The 16,042-nt window shown below is 42.4% G+C and overlaps 1 protein-coding gene across 3 annotated transcripts in view; it reads left to right on the plus strand.

Moving 5' to 3' along the window:
• Nucleotides 1-16,042, plus strand: part of MAP3K5 (mitogen-activated protein kinase kinase kinase 5) — a 175,298-nt gene that overhangs the window by 114,559 nt on the left and 44,697 nt on the right. For all 3 annotated transcript variants that reach the window (XM_074990492.1, XM_074990491.1, XM_074990490.1), the window contains exons 11-12: nt 1,930-2,037; nt 8,490-8,539. In XM_074990492.1, the coding sequence (XP_074846593.1) occupies nt 1,930-2,037; nt 8,490-8,539 (158 nt within the window). The remainder of the gene's footprint in view (nt 1-1,929; nt 2,038-8,489; nt 8,540-16,042) is intronic.

The following is a 16,042-nucleotide window of genomic DNA, read 5'->3' on the forward strand; positions in this document are numbered from 1 at the left end:
CCATACCTGGAAGTAACCGAGCGAAGCAGGTCCCTTAAGATCTCTGAGTAGTACCTGCTGCATAGAGGACAGCTACCAGTAAAAATTTGCCCTTGTACATAGCTCATCCCTATTCTTTCCCACAGAGGCTCTTTTATGAAATTACTTTGCGGGTGTTTAAAACTTATCTCATCTACAGTAAATGTGTCTCCCTAATGTATGGCCTTAACTTATTTTTCAGGCTCTTTCACAACTGCCCCCTGCCCTCCCTCCTGCTGTTAAACTTGCACAGATCAGAAGGGAAAAATGAAGGCAGGAAGATATGTTTCTTGAGCACATGCTAGCTGCTTGCACGGAGAGGACACAGTTACGTTTGTGGGGGAGAACCACACTGGAGGAGAAGGAGGATGGATCGGGAGGAGAGGAGAGAGCTCAGAGAGCGGGAAGTCTAGACCCATTAGGAGATAGATGTTGAAGCTCATGCAGCAAACAGGACTCCTGAGGTGCCTTGTAGAGGAGCACAGAGCCCCACTGCAGCCCATACTCAACCACATGTCCGCCCCCGCCCCCCATGTTCCATACCCTCCTTCTCCCTCGGTGCTCCGGAATGCAGGGGGTGGGCAAGCCAAGGGCAGCCTTCCATTCAACCCGCAGGAGTGTTTCTCAGAGCAGAACAGTGACACAGCCCCACCTCTGATTGCAAAATGCCTCTTGCTTTTGCTCACTCCACCCCACCTGAAGTCCCTGTTATAAACTCCTTTACAGTGTGCTTGCTTTTGTTTCCTAAATAAAAACCCATCACCTCTCCAAAACAGTGTTTTTGTTGCTTGTGTTGCAGATGTTTTACAGGCTTTACAGGCTGGCATGCATCATACAGGAAGCATCTCCTTAACAGGAGCAGACGTGGCTGTCATGTCACTGTCTGATCATTCATACATGTGGAAGTGTTGTAGCTACTGCTGATTGTCCCATATCTGCATAACAATGTGGTCCCACCAGTCTGAGCTTGTTTCATGGCACCTGAACCAGTGGTCCACTGAGTACAAAGCATCAAGTATAGCCAGCATCTCCCCATTCCTCCTTTCTGGTATTTCACATATGTGTATGTCTGCATCCTCCTAAGACTCTTCAGTGCTTTGATGGCTGCTGCTTAGGCTCTGCACATGCAGCAGCAGAACGTGCGAGGTGTTCACAATATTTGTCACAGCAATTTGAAGCTGGACAGTGGTCATGCTAGCCTCATAATGGCATCTACATGGGTAGTCAGTGAAAAAAGGGAACGAAAACACTGTTTGCTGTTGCTTTCCAGCAGGAGGGAGAAGAGAGAAGTGCACTATGGGAGGCTGATGACACACACCCAAAACCACCTGCATTTTTTTTGTCCTGTCAGAAACTGGGAGCTTAACCCACAATGCAAGGGATCTGCAAGAACTGTGGGATAGGTACCCACAGTGCACTGGTGACAGAGTCGAAGCTGCCCATCCTAAGGGGTATGCATTGTATTGATGTGATGTGCACAGGGGACATGCACCCTCCACTTTGCAAAACCTGATGCTAAAATAATTGAACTTAATAAATTCGACCTAATCTCCTAGTGTAGACATACCCAAAAGCACGAGCTCACGTGCTACCTCCACTAGGTCAAAAAACCTATCATGTTCCAGAGATTGCTCAACATTTGGCAGTAGGCAATAAAGGCACTCAGAGCTTTGTTGAATAAACAGTATCATGTGCTCACATATGTAGTGGAGAAAGGCAGGTTATGGAAAAACTAACTTTAAACGAGAATTTCAGGCTTTAGGCTAATGTGATCATTTTACACATTTTTATTTGTTTATCCTTTCCCTGTGTGATTCCTTATGTGTTAGGACTTTCTGTATGTTTTCAGTTCATCACAAGATTTTTTAAATATCATAAACCTTTTAATGATTTTATAATTGTCTCCCCAAGGTTTTAATATTAGAACCAACAAAAATTTATCAGCCTTCATATCTGTCCATCAATAGTGAGGCAGAAGAAAAGACCATATCTATCTGGCATGTCCTGCCTGATGACAAGGTAAGCCATTGCAGTTGTTTTAGGATGAAAAATAGTGATCATGCCTTATGGTTTCTGAATCATGTAAGCAATATTAATCCTATAACTGAAGATTTGTTAAAGTTGACTACACAAAACTTATTTGTGGTATATATGGAAATATCTTCAAACACACGCATTGCTGGGCATTGCTTAATTTGCAGATAGTTGATCACGGTTACGTATTTTTCATGATTTTTTATGATTATAAAAAATGTTAGATTTATAATCTTATTTTAGAAGGTTTGATTTAAGTATATAGTGCACAAAGATCCAGTAGCATATTAGTGAAAGCTTGGCTTTTAAAATATATGTACACCAGACCAGTAATACTGGAATATAAATTTATTTGTACAAGTGGAACTTCCCTCTTTTTTCCCCTCTGCTGTTACCCAAATACATGATATAGTTTGGATATGTGCTGAAAAGAATTAGAATTTTGAAAGATGTGGTTCTTTTAAATCATGCATTTTGACCAGGATTGCTGACCTGTATCCTCTTTGAATTCTGGACCCTCAGTAACGTGCTGGAGTGTGAAAAATGTCTCCAGAATTCACCGGTTTGTATTGTAGCTTTCTGGAGACACTGTAAATATGAAGTCAGAGAAAATACAGATAATTGTTTTGAATAGTTGTGCAGGAAGTTGAGAACTTAAAGAGGAAATTGATGAAAGAAGATAGACATTTAGGAGACTGCAAAAGCACAGTTAAATATATATGAGCTTGGAAGCTGGGGCGAGGTTAGATCAGGGATATTTGGAAGGAGAGTAAATTTGAAGGGATCTTTGGAGAGCTAGTATGAAGAGAGGCTTACAGGGTAAGGTAACTGTAGTCAGGGATAGTTGGAAGGAAACAAGGGTAGTAGGGCTTGAGGGGCAGCCGGGAAGTTTTGAAAGCAGAGAGAAAGAAGGGAGCCTAGGAGTCGTGGAAGAGAAGAAGAAAGCATAGGGGATGAGTTGGTTCTGGGAGATGTGGAACCAGGAAAATATTACAGGTGATTTGTCAGCATCCAAAAACCCAAATATTGATGATTATTTCCTCTTTTACTGACTTTTCTTCAGTGGCAAGGTATAGCAGCAGGGAATTGTTTCCTGGAACCTGTCAGGTGCCTTTTGCACTTACAATAGAAATATTTCTGACATACTCCTGTTATGCTATTTTCTTTTTCTACTCCACCTTCTTTGAATAATGTCTATGGAACACCAGGAAGTATAGCATTTGGATGTGTTCTTGGGGGAAATAAACATCGGGGGAAAAACTTACAGATAATGGCAGTGATGGGGCATTCAGAAGACAAAGTGAAATGCAAGCTAAACTGTGTCCAGATCAATGTTTATATGTGGTCAGCTGTGATCAGCACATTCATGATCACCTCAACTGAACAAGCAAACAGACAAACATGCATACCTTGCCTTAGGTGCTGGGAACCAAAATATATTGTCCCATATTGCAGATAATGTTAACCTTGTAATAATTGTAAACCTTGAGAGCATAAAATACCTACTCTAGGAGAGTGCTCTAAGCATATTTGGAATGATCTCAAAACCCATGAATGAATGATTCTCAATAATTCACTCCCAAACACTCCTGTTGTCTCTGTTTGGTAGCTTATCTCTCATACCATAACTATGAAGTGTGATTAGTACTCCGAATACTCTGAACTCCCCAAGGTCCCTAATTCTTGTGCAAACATTCTGTCGTATATTATTAACTGAACATGCATTGTTTATTGCTGGGTAAAACTTCTTCACATCCATTTCGACAATGAATGAATCTCAGTTTCTGTTTCTCCTCCCATAGTCTATCAGAATATTAATTCATGTCATTGTATGCCAAAATATGGGCTGCTTACTTCCTTCAGTGAACAATTCATGAGATTAACTACAGTCAGTAGAACTGCCTATAAATATTTCCAGACAAAAATCTAGGATAAGTGAAGGCTGAGAATATGCATCACTAATTTAAAGATAAATAACATCCCAAGGATGTTGTAAATGTCCTATGACTAAGAGTTGCAAACCCAGGAAATTCAGAATGTACAATTTGGGTGCACAGACAACCTTAACTCTGCCCTGTAGTGTCATTATACAATAATCATTAGCTTGTGATTAAGGCACGGTGCTTAGAGTTTTGGCCACAGGTGAAATGCAACTGATTTTTTAAGATTTTTTCCTTGTATGTTGCTGAAGTTATTTGTGAGAAAGAAGATTAACACACACTCAAATTCGAAAATGACTTAATTAATTTTTAACTCATGAGATAATAGATGGTTCTCAGAAGAAGTATTCTGTACTCAATGGCTATGTCTACACTAGGGAGTTTGGTTGACAAAATCCATGGGGTGTCCACATTCCCAAGGCATTCTGTCTGCAGTGAATTGACAGAATGTGACAGTTTTGTTGAGTTTTCTGCCGCTCCCCATGAGACAGAAGGCCTCTGTTGACACAAAGCCAGTCTGGACTTTTCTGGGGGGGGGGGGGCTCCTGTTGACAGGGCTTCTGGGACTCTGGGCACCCCTGTCTGCTGTGCTTCCAGTTGGCTGTTTTGTGTCTGTCGACAGAGCCACTTGGCAGTCTGGCCGCAGTCTGTTGTCGGAAGTTTTGTTGAAAGATATCTTCTGACAGTAACTTCTGTTGACAGATTGCTGTAGTGTAGGCACAGGATGTAAGTGTGTAAATTTAATGAGTGTATGGTTTATTTTTCATACAAGAAGAGGTTTAATATTTATTTGAAATCTGAAATGCAACTCGGCTTCTAAATTTATGAACGGTAACTCCATAACCAGAGAGGGACTCGCAGGCTGACCCAGTATAAATAAATTGCCTTTTCCAGTGAGTATTTTCTACTCAATTTGATGTTGATTAAATAATGTAACTTGTGAAAGTGAACAAATTAATGGAAAAGTTCTTATAAAAGTCAGGCTGTGGATCTGCTTTGTTTCTGCAATAAACTCGTATATCATTCCTCAGTGGTTCCCTGAATGTAGCAGTTTGTTTCCTCATAGGTTTTAGAGAAGTGCCACAGTCCTGTTGGTCAGTACGAAATGCAGCGGCCAAGTTGCCTTGGTTTCATTTTGGTTTGTGGATCCATTTTTGACTGACTAGAGAAAATATGCTAGACTTGGATAGCACCCAGATATGGTTTGGTGAGATTGTTTAGAAGTTGACAGAATCATGAGCAACGCAATTTCTCTGTACTGTAGCAGCCTGAGAAAATCATGTGGAAAAAGGAGGATGTATGCCTCTGTCAGAGATTACTCTTGTGTAAACTATAAAGCCATGAAACATGACTTGGGAGTCTCATTCTTTTGCCCTTTTCACCCTTCCTGAATGTCTAGTTTGGAGTGGTCATGGGTGAAATTGGGGTGAGGACTCATAGGTGGAAGGCATTCACAGGGAACTGGGTGCAGGGAGAGGGGGTCTGAAGTTGCTCCCCACAATTATAGGGGGATAGTGGAAGCAGAGGTTACACACTCTCTTTTCTCATATGAAGGAGATGTAATATGTCCTCCATCCCTTTGCTCTTTACCCTCAGAGAGGCAAAAGAAATGCCTGTATTGGCTCTTTGACAACTCACATGGGAAAGGTGCAATATTAAACTGCAAAAAGTAGCTTAAAGAAGTAGAACAATATAAAATTGGTGTGGCACATGTTCAATGGATTGACAGGTCTCAGAATATAAAGGGGGAGTCATTGAATGAGTATGTTTCTGTGTGGGGGAGTCTGTACAGGTTAAAATAATCTGTGTGGCCTTAATCTGCCCCCTTTGAGGCTTCAACTCATAACCCTGGGTTTAGCAGGCCCACGTGTAAACTCTTGAGCTATCCCTCTTCTCTAATTGGAGTTACACATCTCCTAAAACTGGAAGGGACCTTGGGAGGTCATGTAGTCCAGTCCCCTGTCCTCTTGGCAGGACCAAGCACCATCCCTGACATCTACTTGCCCCAATCCCTGAATGGCCTCCTCAAGGACTGAGCTCACAACCCTGGGTTTAGCAGGGCAAGGCTCAAACCATTGAGCTATCCCTCACCCTTGGGTCTCTGCTATGTCATAGTTTTATTACTGGTGGGATAGCTTAGTGGGTTGAGCATTGGCCTTGTAAATCTAAGGTTGCAAGTTCGATCCCCTTTTTAGGGGTCCAAGGCAAATAGATTAAAAAAAAACCTAGAAAGGGTGCTTGGTCTGGGGTGAGGGTAGAGGATTGGACTCAGTGACCTCTCAAGGTCCCTTCCTGTTCCACATATATATCTCCATATTTATTTAAAAACTGTAACATCGTCACTGATAAAGTTTTAAAATGACACGGACTTGGGGATTAGCAAATAATAAAACGGAGAGGTGGCTGATGCAGAGTGATCTGGATCACACAGTAAGCTGAGTTCCAGCCATATGTGCTTTACTAAGGACAAATGTAAACGTATACCTATAGGAACAATGAATGTAGGCTGTAGTAATGGTGGGAGTAGGGGTGGTGGGGGTGACTCCACCCGGGGAAGCAATGCCTCTGGAAGAGGTTTGGGTTTTGTAGTGGCTAATCGGTTACAGAGTACTTTCCATTGTGACAATATGGTAAAAAGGGCTAATGCGTAAGCAGACGACTCTCATGTAGGAACAGAGAGGTGATTTTATCTCTGCGTTTGTCACTGGTGTGACCATTGGTGGAACACTTGTGCCCAGTTCTGATGTCCACAATTCAAGAAGGATGTTGATACGTTAAAGAGGGCTCAGGGTAGAGCCATGAGCATGATTAAAGAATTAGAAAATATGCTTTGCAGTGATGGATTCAAGAAACTCAGTATATTTAGCTTAAGGCTAAGAGTTGACTGTGTTGCTCTCTGAGTAGGGCTGGCAACAGACTACATGAGCAATGTGGTGGGGCCCTGCTCTGGGCCTTCTACAAGGGGGAGGGCCTACGGCAGAAGGTGTGGCGTTAGGGGTAGCCAGTCTTCAGCACTGCCCTGATGGGCTATGCCCGCCCCCCAGCACTGCCCAGAGCATCCTGCATGGAGTCTGGCAACAATTCAAAGGGCACAGAGCTCCAGGCACTACTACAGTAGTGGCAGCAGCAACCCAGAGCCCTGGGCCCTTTTAAATAGCTAGGTCCTGGGGTAGCTGCCCTCCTTGCTGTCCCCCCACTGTTGGCAATTTTGTGTTGGAGTACCTATATCGGGAACTAATATTTAATAATGCTTTGTTTGGTTTAACCTGTAACACTGTCCAATGATTGGAGGTTGAAGGCAGACCAGTTCAGAGTGGAAATCAGTAACCATTAGAAGGATTTACTAAGGGTCATGGTAGACCCTCTCCATTATTGATAATTTTTAAATCCTCATCAGAGCTTTGTCTGAAAGGTCTACTCTAGGAGTTATTTTGGGGAAGTTCTATGGCCTGTGTTTATACAGGAGGTCAGGCAGATGATCCCTTCTGGCCTGGGAATTTATTAGTGGGTAGCCAGCCAGAAAGCAGGAGATCTTGAGCAGAAAGTCAGTCTAAACAAAGTATTTCCAATATCTCTTAAAAGTTTAAAGCCTTCAAGTTCAACTAGGAAACTCTACATTATTTGTTAAAGGAGGACGTGGCAGAAAAGCTTTGGTGATTTATGTTCCTGTCATAAACTGGCAAAATGATCTGTTATGGAAAGTTTTTATGAACATTTTTATAGCTCTGTGGCAATGTGCTAGCAATAAATGAATCCCTGTGATACAATTTACCCTAGAACTCATTTAATATGAGGACATTCCCACATTATGCATGGCCATTTAGTATTTGCTACTTTACAACTGAATGATCTTGCAATGGATTTTTAAAATTATTCAAAGTTTGATGTGGATCTAAAGAAAAAAAGTTACGTCTATTTGGTACATTATATTACGGCATGTGTATTAACATAACCGCTGGCAATAAAATACAAACAGAGAAGAAAAAAGAATTAAGGGGGGGGGAATTGGTCTGGTAACCCTTGCAAAAAGGTGTCTTAGATTGTCAAATGCTGTTGACTCTCCCTTCTTTACCATTCACTGCACAAAATGCAGTAACTCTGGCAAAGATTCTAGCTGCTTTATTTCTTGGTATTCTTGACAGGTGTCATAAGCTGTTCAATTTCATGTCTTTTTTGTCTTTGGGAATTCACTTTGTTGTGACTGTGGCTGGTACCAAAGCTTCATTTAAATTTTGTGCCTCAGTAAGAAATGTTTCTTGGCTTTATTGTTCTAGCTACTAAAATGCTCTCTAGAACAGTGTTTGTCAGATTGTTTAAGATGCTGTTGGCATTATGTTAAGATACCACAGAAAATAATCGCTGTCATGTAAAATGCTAATATTTTGAGTAACATTCCTAAATCTTTTAGCCTCTTCAGTTACAGGCTAAAAGATAATGTATGTTGGATCTTTTATTTTGAGGGGAACTTTTTTATTGAAATTTCTCTGTATGTTGCAGAAAGGTATTCATGAATGGAACTTCAGTGCTGGTTCTATCAGGGGTGTAAGGTAAGCTTCCTTTATTGTCTTAAACAAACCAAGGTAACTGAGTGAGTGGTCTGTTGGGCTAGTGCAATGACTTGCATGGAGTATGGGACACAAAATTAAGAGAGCTTCACGTCTGCCTGAGACACGGGAATTTGCAGCATAACACAAGCCCTGAAATGTCTTCTTGTGATTCTAAAATGGCCACTTGCAATAGCTATAAAAAGTAAATTGTTAATATAAAGATATTTTGTTGACTAAAATATGGTCATAATTCACATTTAAGCCAAGTTATAAATAGAATTTAAAAAATGGTTACTGTTTGTTTATTTTCATTACCATAACACCGAAGAGCTCCAGTCATCCACCAGGATAGGCTCTATAAATATAAAACAAAGAAAAGATCACTGCACCAGAGAACTTATAGTCAAAGTATAAGCTAAGAGATAACAGATGGATACAGACAAGTAGACAGGGCAAGCAGAAGAAAGTAATGAAACTGTGATAGGTTGTGGTCTTCAAACACCAACCTGTCTGTTACATTCTTCTGTAGGAATCACAGCAGAGTAAAGTTTTGAAGAAGGTTTGAAGGAGGACAATGCAGTAGCTTTGTGAATGTTCATGAGGAGCTTGTTGAAGTGTGATGAGTATGGGAGACAGCACAAAGAGGCTTCTCTGAAAACTCGGCAAGTTGTCAATAGAGGTTGATATCCTTACCTGATGGGAAGCAGGATTCAACATCTCAGTAACAACTGAGAGATCATACACAATGTGGGGATAGACTATGGAGGGCCTTGCAAGTGAAGATAAGTAGCTTATATGTGATGCAGAAGAGAGGTGAAGGGATGCAAAAAGCGGAGTGGCAAGGTCAAAGCCAGGGGATAGAGCATTTTGAGTGGATATCAGCAGGGCAAGATTACATACATCAAGGCCAGAGAAAAGGATGCAATGAAGATGCAAGCGAATGAGATGGGATGAGTGTTTTAGATGTATGGATGGAAAGAAAAGGTTATATCTTAGAGACATTAGGCAGAAGGATTTAGACAACCTGGTTGTGAGGATCTAGAGAGAGGACTGAATCAAAGATGATGCCCAGGTTATAGAAAACAAACCCATTTCAGGGCATCCAAAAATAACTCATTAAATTGAAAACTTAGGTCATTAAGATGTATAATTTCTTTCCAATGAGATTTTAAAATTAATTGTTGTCCTGTATTATGTTGGAAAAAAAGATTGTGTTACTTATATTTGCACCTGAAAATATTAAATTTATGTGGTCATAACAAGAAACCAGGTAAACTATGTTGCTTCTGAAGTGTGAAAGGCTAGGTTCTAATATGCTCTAAGAATTCTTTGGTCAACTTTAGATCTTGGCTTCCTTGTGGCCCTGGCATGTCCTCCTTTCTCTTCAGCACCTTTTCTTAAATGGGGAGAAGGAAATGGCAGGCATGGAAACTAGCTCTGCCACTCCCATTGACCTTACTTCATCAAGGTGTTCGCATCTGCATATGGGATTCTCCACTGTTTGTTCATGTCCAGATTCTGTCCCCTCTGCGTCACTGAGGTACTGCAGAATCTGTACTTGTGTCCATGCAGTTAAGCACGTGCAGAGCTACTTGAAAGATCCAGTTTTAAAATGTACATGTTAATATCTGGGAAAGTACCACTGAATTGCTTTAGAGCATTTCTTTATTTTGATCGTATTTTCTTCCTGTGCTTTTATGTGCCATGGCAATCTGTGATATCCCATTTTAGCATCTGAGTGTTTTTAAATCAAATTATTCAACCAGTCCTCTATTCTAAAAATGAAACAAAATTATCTTATATCTCTAACAAAGTCTTATGCAGGCGGATCATTTTTTACCTTTCAGCATATCATACCTATTTTGCTACCAGTGGACACAGCAAATCAGTTTAATTTAAACAAAAAAGTGCGACAAGTATGTGGTTCAGTCTGGTGTTAGCTTTTATAACATTTTCAGGCATTTGTAAACTTTTTTTTGTCAAATGGTGGTGGCTGGTTATTTTTGGTACTACTAAAACATTTATCAATGTTTGCTAATGTTGTCTGTATGGCTCCAGTATTGTTGTTGTTATTTAAGACCAATTTGGTCAGATTTTCAAGAACATCTGGAAAATTTTAAAGTGCCTCATAAGAGCCAAGATCCATTCCTGCAATGGCCCTGACAAACCTTGGACAGTCTTGGATGGTTTGGCTGAGGGGCAGTTGGGGAAAATCTAAACGCAGGTTTTACAGTTTGGTTCAATGGCTTTCAGCATCTCCATTGTACAAATTTTTCCAGCACCATATGATGATTTGCTGATCTCCCTCTCCTTTCAGTTGTTAATTTTGTTGGGTTAGATACTCTTTGAATCAGGGGCCAGGTCTGTAGTACAGCTAGTGCAAAGGGACTTTGCTTCTCATGCCAACATTTTTTCTCTCTTTGACAATGTTACCTTAAAACTACAATACCTTGCAAGTCTCTAGGGAAGGCAGATTACCAGCTCTACTAGAGCTTCCTGTAGAGACCTCAGTAACTATTTATTAGTGTTATGTGAGCAGCACTTCAGCCGGAGTTCAGAGGAGGTACCCAGTACTGAAATACAACTAATGTTTCTGGTAAGCATGTATGGAAATGACCGAGTAACTCTGGGTTTGTGTTTCAGAGCAGCCACCATAATCAGCCTGTTCTTATGAGTAATAAAGTTGAGCTCATCCCTTAACAATTCAGGTGGGATGAAGAAAGATGTAACTTTGTAAATATGTGGTTGAATTTCACACTATATCTTTTAGTAATTGGTTTTACCTGAGCATAAACTGTTAGTGTGTTGCTCACTAATAAATTAACCAATTAATATCATGCATCCTAACACACACACACACACACACACACACACACACACACACACACACACTCTGATTACTGAAATGTGTCAAAAGCACATTCAGTCATCAAGAAGTCGTATGGCGCCTTATAGACTAACAGATATTTTGGAGCAGAAGCTTTCGTGGGCAAAGACCTGCTTCGTCAGATGCATGAGTGGGGGCGGCCTTTGCCCAGGAAAGCTTTTGCTCCAAAGTATCTGTTAGTCTATAAGGTGCCACAGGACTTTTTGTTGTTTTTGGAGTTATAGACTAACGCGGCTACCACTCTGTTATTCAGTCATCGAAATCCTTTATCATGAGGCTCGCCTCTCTAAGTACTGTGGTTGGTCTAATAAAATATATTACCTCACCCACCTTGTCTCTTTGAAGATTGTCAGTTATGCCAGGTATCCAAAGAAGCACTATCCTGCACATGGTATGCAGCTGTATTTTAAATAGCATAAGCTGTAAGAAAAATTGCATTCCAATAAATGCTTAACATTTACAGTCAAAAAAGAATGAGCCTCTGTATTATATGATAAAGATGAGCCCAATTCACTGAGTGCTCGATTGCATTTTGGGCATAGTCTTAAGTCCCTAGGAGTGGGCCCAGGAGTCAGTGTGCCTTTGAGAGACTGCACTGAAGCACAGTTCCTTCCCGATTCTACCCCCTGGTCCCCTGGCTCCAATTCGGAGAGGGAGATAATTTGCTGCTGCCCTGCCCTGGCTCGTAATTTGGACGTAGGTCTGACTCTGAACACTATCAAATTATACAAGTGTTTGGGTTTCTCTTCCAGTTCTGCCTGACATAGATGCAGGCCTGTGAGAGTGTGAGAGGAAGGCAAGGCAGGGCAGGGGTTAAACAGGGCCTGTTGGCCCAATCGACCCCACCCTGGTTCACCTGCAGCCAGTGTCAGGCCTGGAGGGGTATAAAGGGAGCGAAGCCAACTCAGTATGGGGCCGACCAGCTGGCTGCGAGGCAGCAGGGCCTCAGCCAGAGCTGCCACCCAGGCCACCGCCAGAGGGCAGAACCTGAGGACCCTCCCCCAGGCACAAAGGAGGGGGGACGCCCCTCCCAGGGAAAGCTTCTCTTGCTGGAGGGGAAACCAGATTCTTGGGCCACACCCCAGACTTATCCATTAGCCTCTCAGATGGGGCTGAAGACCCACACCCTGGGCCCCGGGCCCCAGGCCCTGGCAAGGGGGCCTAGCCACTAGGCCACCCTGCCATCAGTGGGAACTGCTCACAAGGCCCCTAGGACAGATATGTATCTGATGAGCATAGTATGCAAATCTGAATGAAAACAAAGTAGTGACACTCAAGGTGCTGGAATTAGAGATGCTGAGAGTGCTGCTGCATCCCCTGGCTTGAAATAATTTTCATCATATACAAGGCGTACAGTTTGGTTCAGTGGTTATCATCACTGTCTCTGTACAAAGTGTTCCAGCAGCTGGATGCACAGCTACATCCAGCTTCCTTATTCTGTCTATAATCAGTCAACAGAACACAGCCTTTTTCCTGGCAGAGTTATGTCTTGAAAGTTTGAGGCATAGTGCCTCTGCAGACAGAAAAATAGTGTTGATGCTCCAGGCAGGCGGGGGTGGCTCTCTGTCGACAGAGAGGGCTTCTGGCTGCTCTCTGTTGACAGAGGGCGTCAACAGGGGGATCCCCCCCATTAGGTGTGGATATGTTCTGTAGACAAAAGTTCTGTTGGCAAAACTCTGTCAACAGTGATTTCTGTAGACTGAACTTTGTAGTCTAGACCCAGCTAAACAGACAAAATTGGTTGTTTTCAATTGAAGGACACCACCTTGCAGCCTCCTCCATGTCTTCTGGGCAAGCATACTCCATCAGGAGAGCTTATGGCTTGGTAGCCTGAATGGACAAGATTAGGGTCAGAATTTCCTCATTGTTGTCGTCAGACCAATCCTGATGACAGAGTGGAATATCCAAATGATTCATAGTGCTCTTGAATGCCTTCCAATGTGTTTAGCTGTCACTGGTATTGTCAGGAAGGTCAGAGAGCCACTCAGTGAGGCGTTGCTGGAGAGTCTCATGGCTACTGTGATTTCTTTGAAGTGTCTTGATAATATACCTCTTGTGCATTCCTGTTGGTGGTTTATGGTGTTGTGTTGCAAGCCACATATTCATGATTAAGATGACTAAACAATGATCTGTCCAGTAGTTATCTGTACCACTCATGGGTTGTGTAATATGGACAGCTGTATGGGCTCTGAGAATGACATAGGAAGATGTCAATGTTTGGAATGTGAACGTTTTCCAAGTGGCCTTATATTTGTACTTCTCTCTAAAGATGGTATTTGTGACAATCACAACAGCTTCATCAACTTGTCAATATTGGGACCATTCTTTAAAAAAAGGGACAAGTCTAAGTGTAGGAATTGCCAAGGTATTACCCTCTTCTTCATGGCTGGGAAGATCATTGCTTGCATCCTTTTGAACCATCTCTTCAGTCTTCTGGAAGATATCCTTTCAGAATCCCGTTGTGGTTTCACGCCATCTTGGGGCACCACTGACATGACTTTTGTTGCATAACAGGGCAAAGCCAAGTGTAGAGCATAACACCAGTTAGTCTAGGGGAATTCTGCATCACTTCATGTATGCATATTTCACGTGCTGTGTGCATTTTTATTTTCTCCCCAGAAAATAGCTTCTTCAGGTTGAACCTCTCTAATCCGGAATATTCTCATCTGGCAAACTCTGTAATCCAGCATGATTTTAGTTCGCTGAACAACCGCTTATCATGGGTGTGGCCAAGTTTCCTATGGTCCCATAAAGTTTGTTTACAGCCACTAGTCAGGGCTGACAGTGTCCTGTGCTGTTATTTAGCTGTAATGTACCCCTAACTCTCTTCTAAGAGCCCAGTAAGCAGGGGAAGTGTTGATAATGTGCTAGAAAATATTGATCTCCCATCTGCTGGCAAACTCTCTTGTCCAGCACTGGTCAGGTCCCAAGGGTGCTGGCCAAGAGAGGTTCAACCTGTACTAAAGATTTACTACAATTTTGCCTTTTACCCGGTGGGGGCACTGTGATGCTAAAATACAATAGATAGTCCTGGCTCCAGCTACTATAGGAAAGAGGAAGACCCTTCCTTTTTCACAGGCCAGGTCAAGAGACAGGAATATAGGGAGAGAGTGTGGTGCTGGTGTGGGGGCAGACAGGGGCTTGTAAGAGCATGTGGGGGAGGACACATTAGGGCAGGGACTTAATGGGAGTGGAGGTGCAAGATCATAGGGGACAGGGAGGTGCAGGACCACATGGGCAGAGGAGAGGGGTTGCATAGCTACAGGGTGGGAGGAGGGATGTCTGAGTGAGGCACAGAGACATCTGGGGCAGGCAGGGCAGAGATGTATGGAGATGACTGGTTGATGGGAGCAGGAACACGTGGGTGGAGGGGGAAGGATGCAGGGTCACATGGGGACAGGAGATGGCTGAGTGTGGGCAGACAGACACATGGTGTTGGGAGAAGGGGTGAATGGACTCCTAGGGACAAAGGAATGGGGTAAAGGGCCACAGGGGGATGTGGGAAGTGGATGTCTGAGGTGGGGGGAAGGACATATGTGGAGAGGGGGTGCAAGAAAGCATGGAGATGGGAGCAGCTGTGCCTGACTGAATGAGAGAGGCTAGTGGTCAGCCAGGGTCTGCATGGGAGATACTTCCTAACAATCCCCCCCTCCTCAAAAAAAAGAAAAAAAAAACACCCTGTTCCATACTTTTCCAGCCATACCCATCAGCCCTATACATTCATACCCAAGTTCCTTCCCCACAGTAACTTCCCTTTTCCAAAGCTCCTATATTGCCCTTGACTTCCCCAAGCCTTTGTACTGCTTCTGAGTGTGGGAAAGATTATTCTGCACTGTAGTTTAAATGACTTGTTACTCAGAGTTCCATATTAATATGCCTATTAGGGAATGTATTTGTCAAAAAAATGCCTGAATCTTTATTGTCTGTAGTGTTACAGACATACTTGCTTAAAGGTAAATTGAAACAAAATACCAAAATATTTGAAACTGTGTGAAAATGTGGTGTTGTTTTGATAAATAAAATATGTACAATTTTGAAGAATTTAAAAATATTGTGTGCATAATTTTTAATTTTTGATGCAGAATTCCCCCAGGAGAAATCAGCCATTGTTTATGATATTTATTAACCTAAGGCTGTTCATTCCATCACTGTGAAACATTATGGAATGTGCTGTCTGGGTTCTGTTTGTCCATTGAAGTTCATTCATATTCTCTTATTCTTGGGCTACTTCATGAGGGCGTGACCGGCATTATCCTCTGCAAAGGGTTGCAAATGGACTCCTCCATCATCTGTACTGGTGTTAAGCAGCGTTGTATTAGTGCCACAACACTTTTATTTCTTTTTTAATCTATCTTGCTGGAATCTTGATTCTTATTCATGACTGCTTTACTTCTGGAATTGGGAGTACAGCATGAGCGCATCAGCTTTTCGACTTGTAGAGTCTTCATTCTAAAACTGATTTCACCAAGACAGTTATTACTGCCCCTCAGTATGCTGACGGTTCGGTCCTCATGCACTCTGAGTCTGACTTGCAATCCATTCTAGATCTCTTTTTTCAGATCCCTATCGTAGCCTGGGACTTTCCCTCCACTTTGGTAAGACTAAGGTGCTCCACC

The sequence above is a fragment of the Carettochelys insculpta genome, chromosome 3 (assembly GCF_033958435.1).
Source record: "Carettochelys insculpta isolate YL-2023 chromosome 3, ASM3395843v1, whole genome shotgun sequence".
NCBI lineage: Eukaryota > Metazoa > Chordata > Testudines > Carettochelyidae > Carettochelys > Carettochelys insculpta.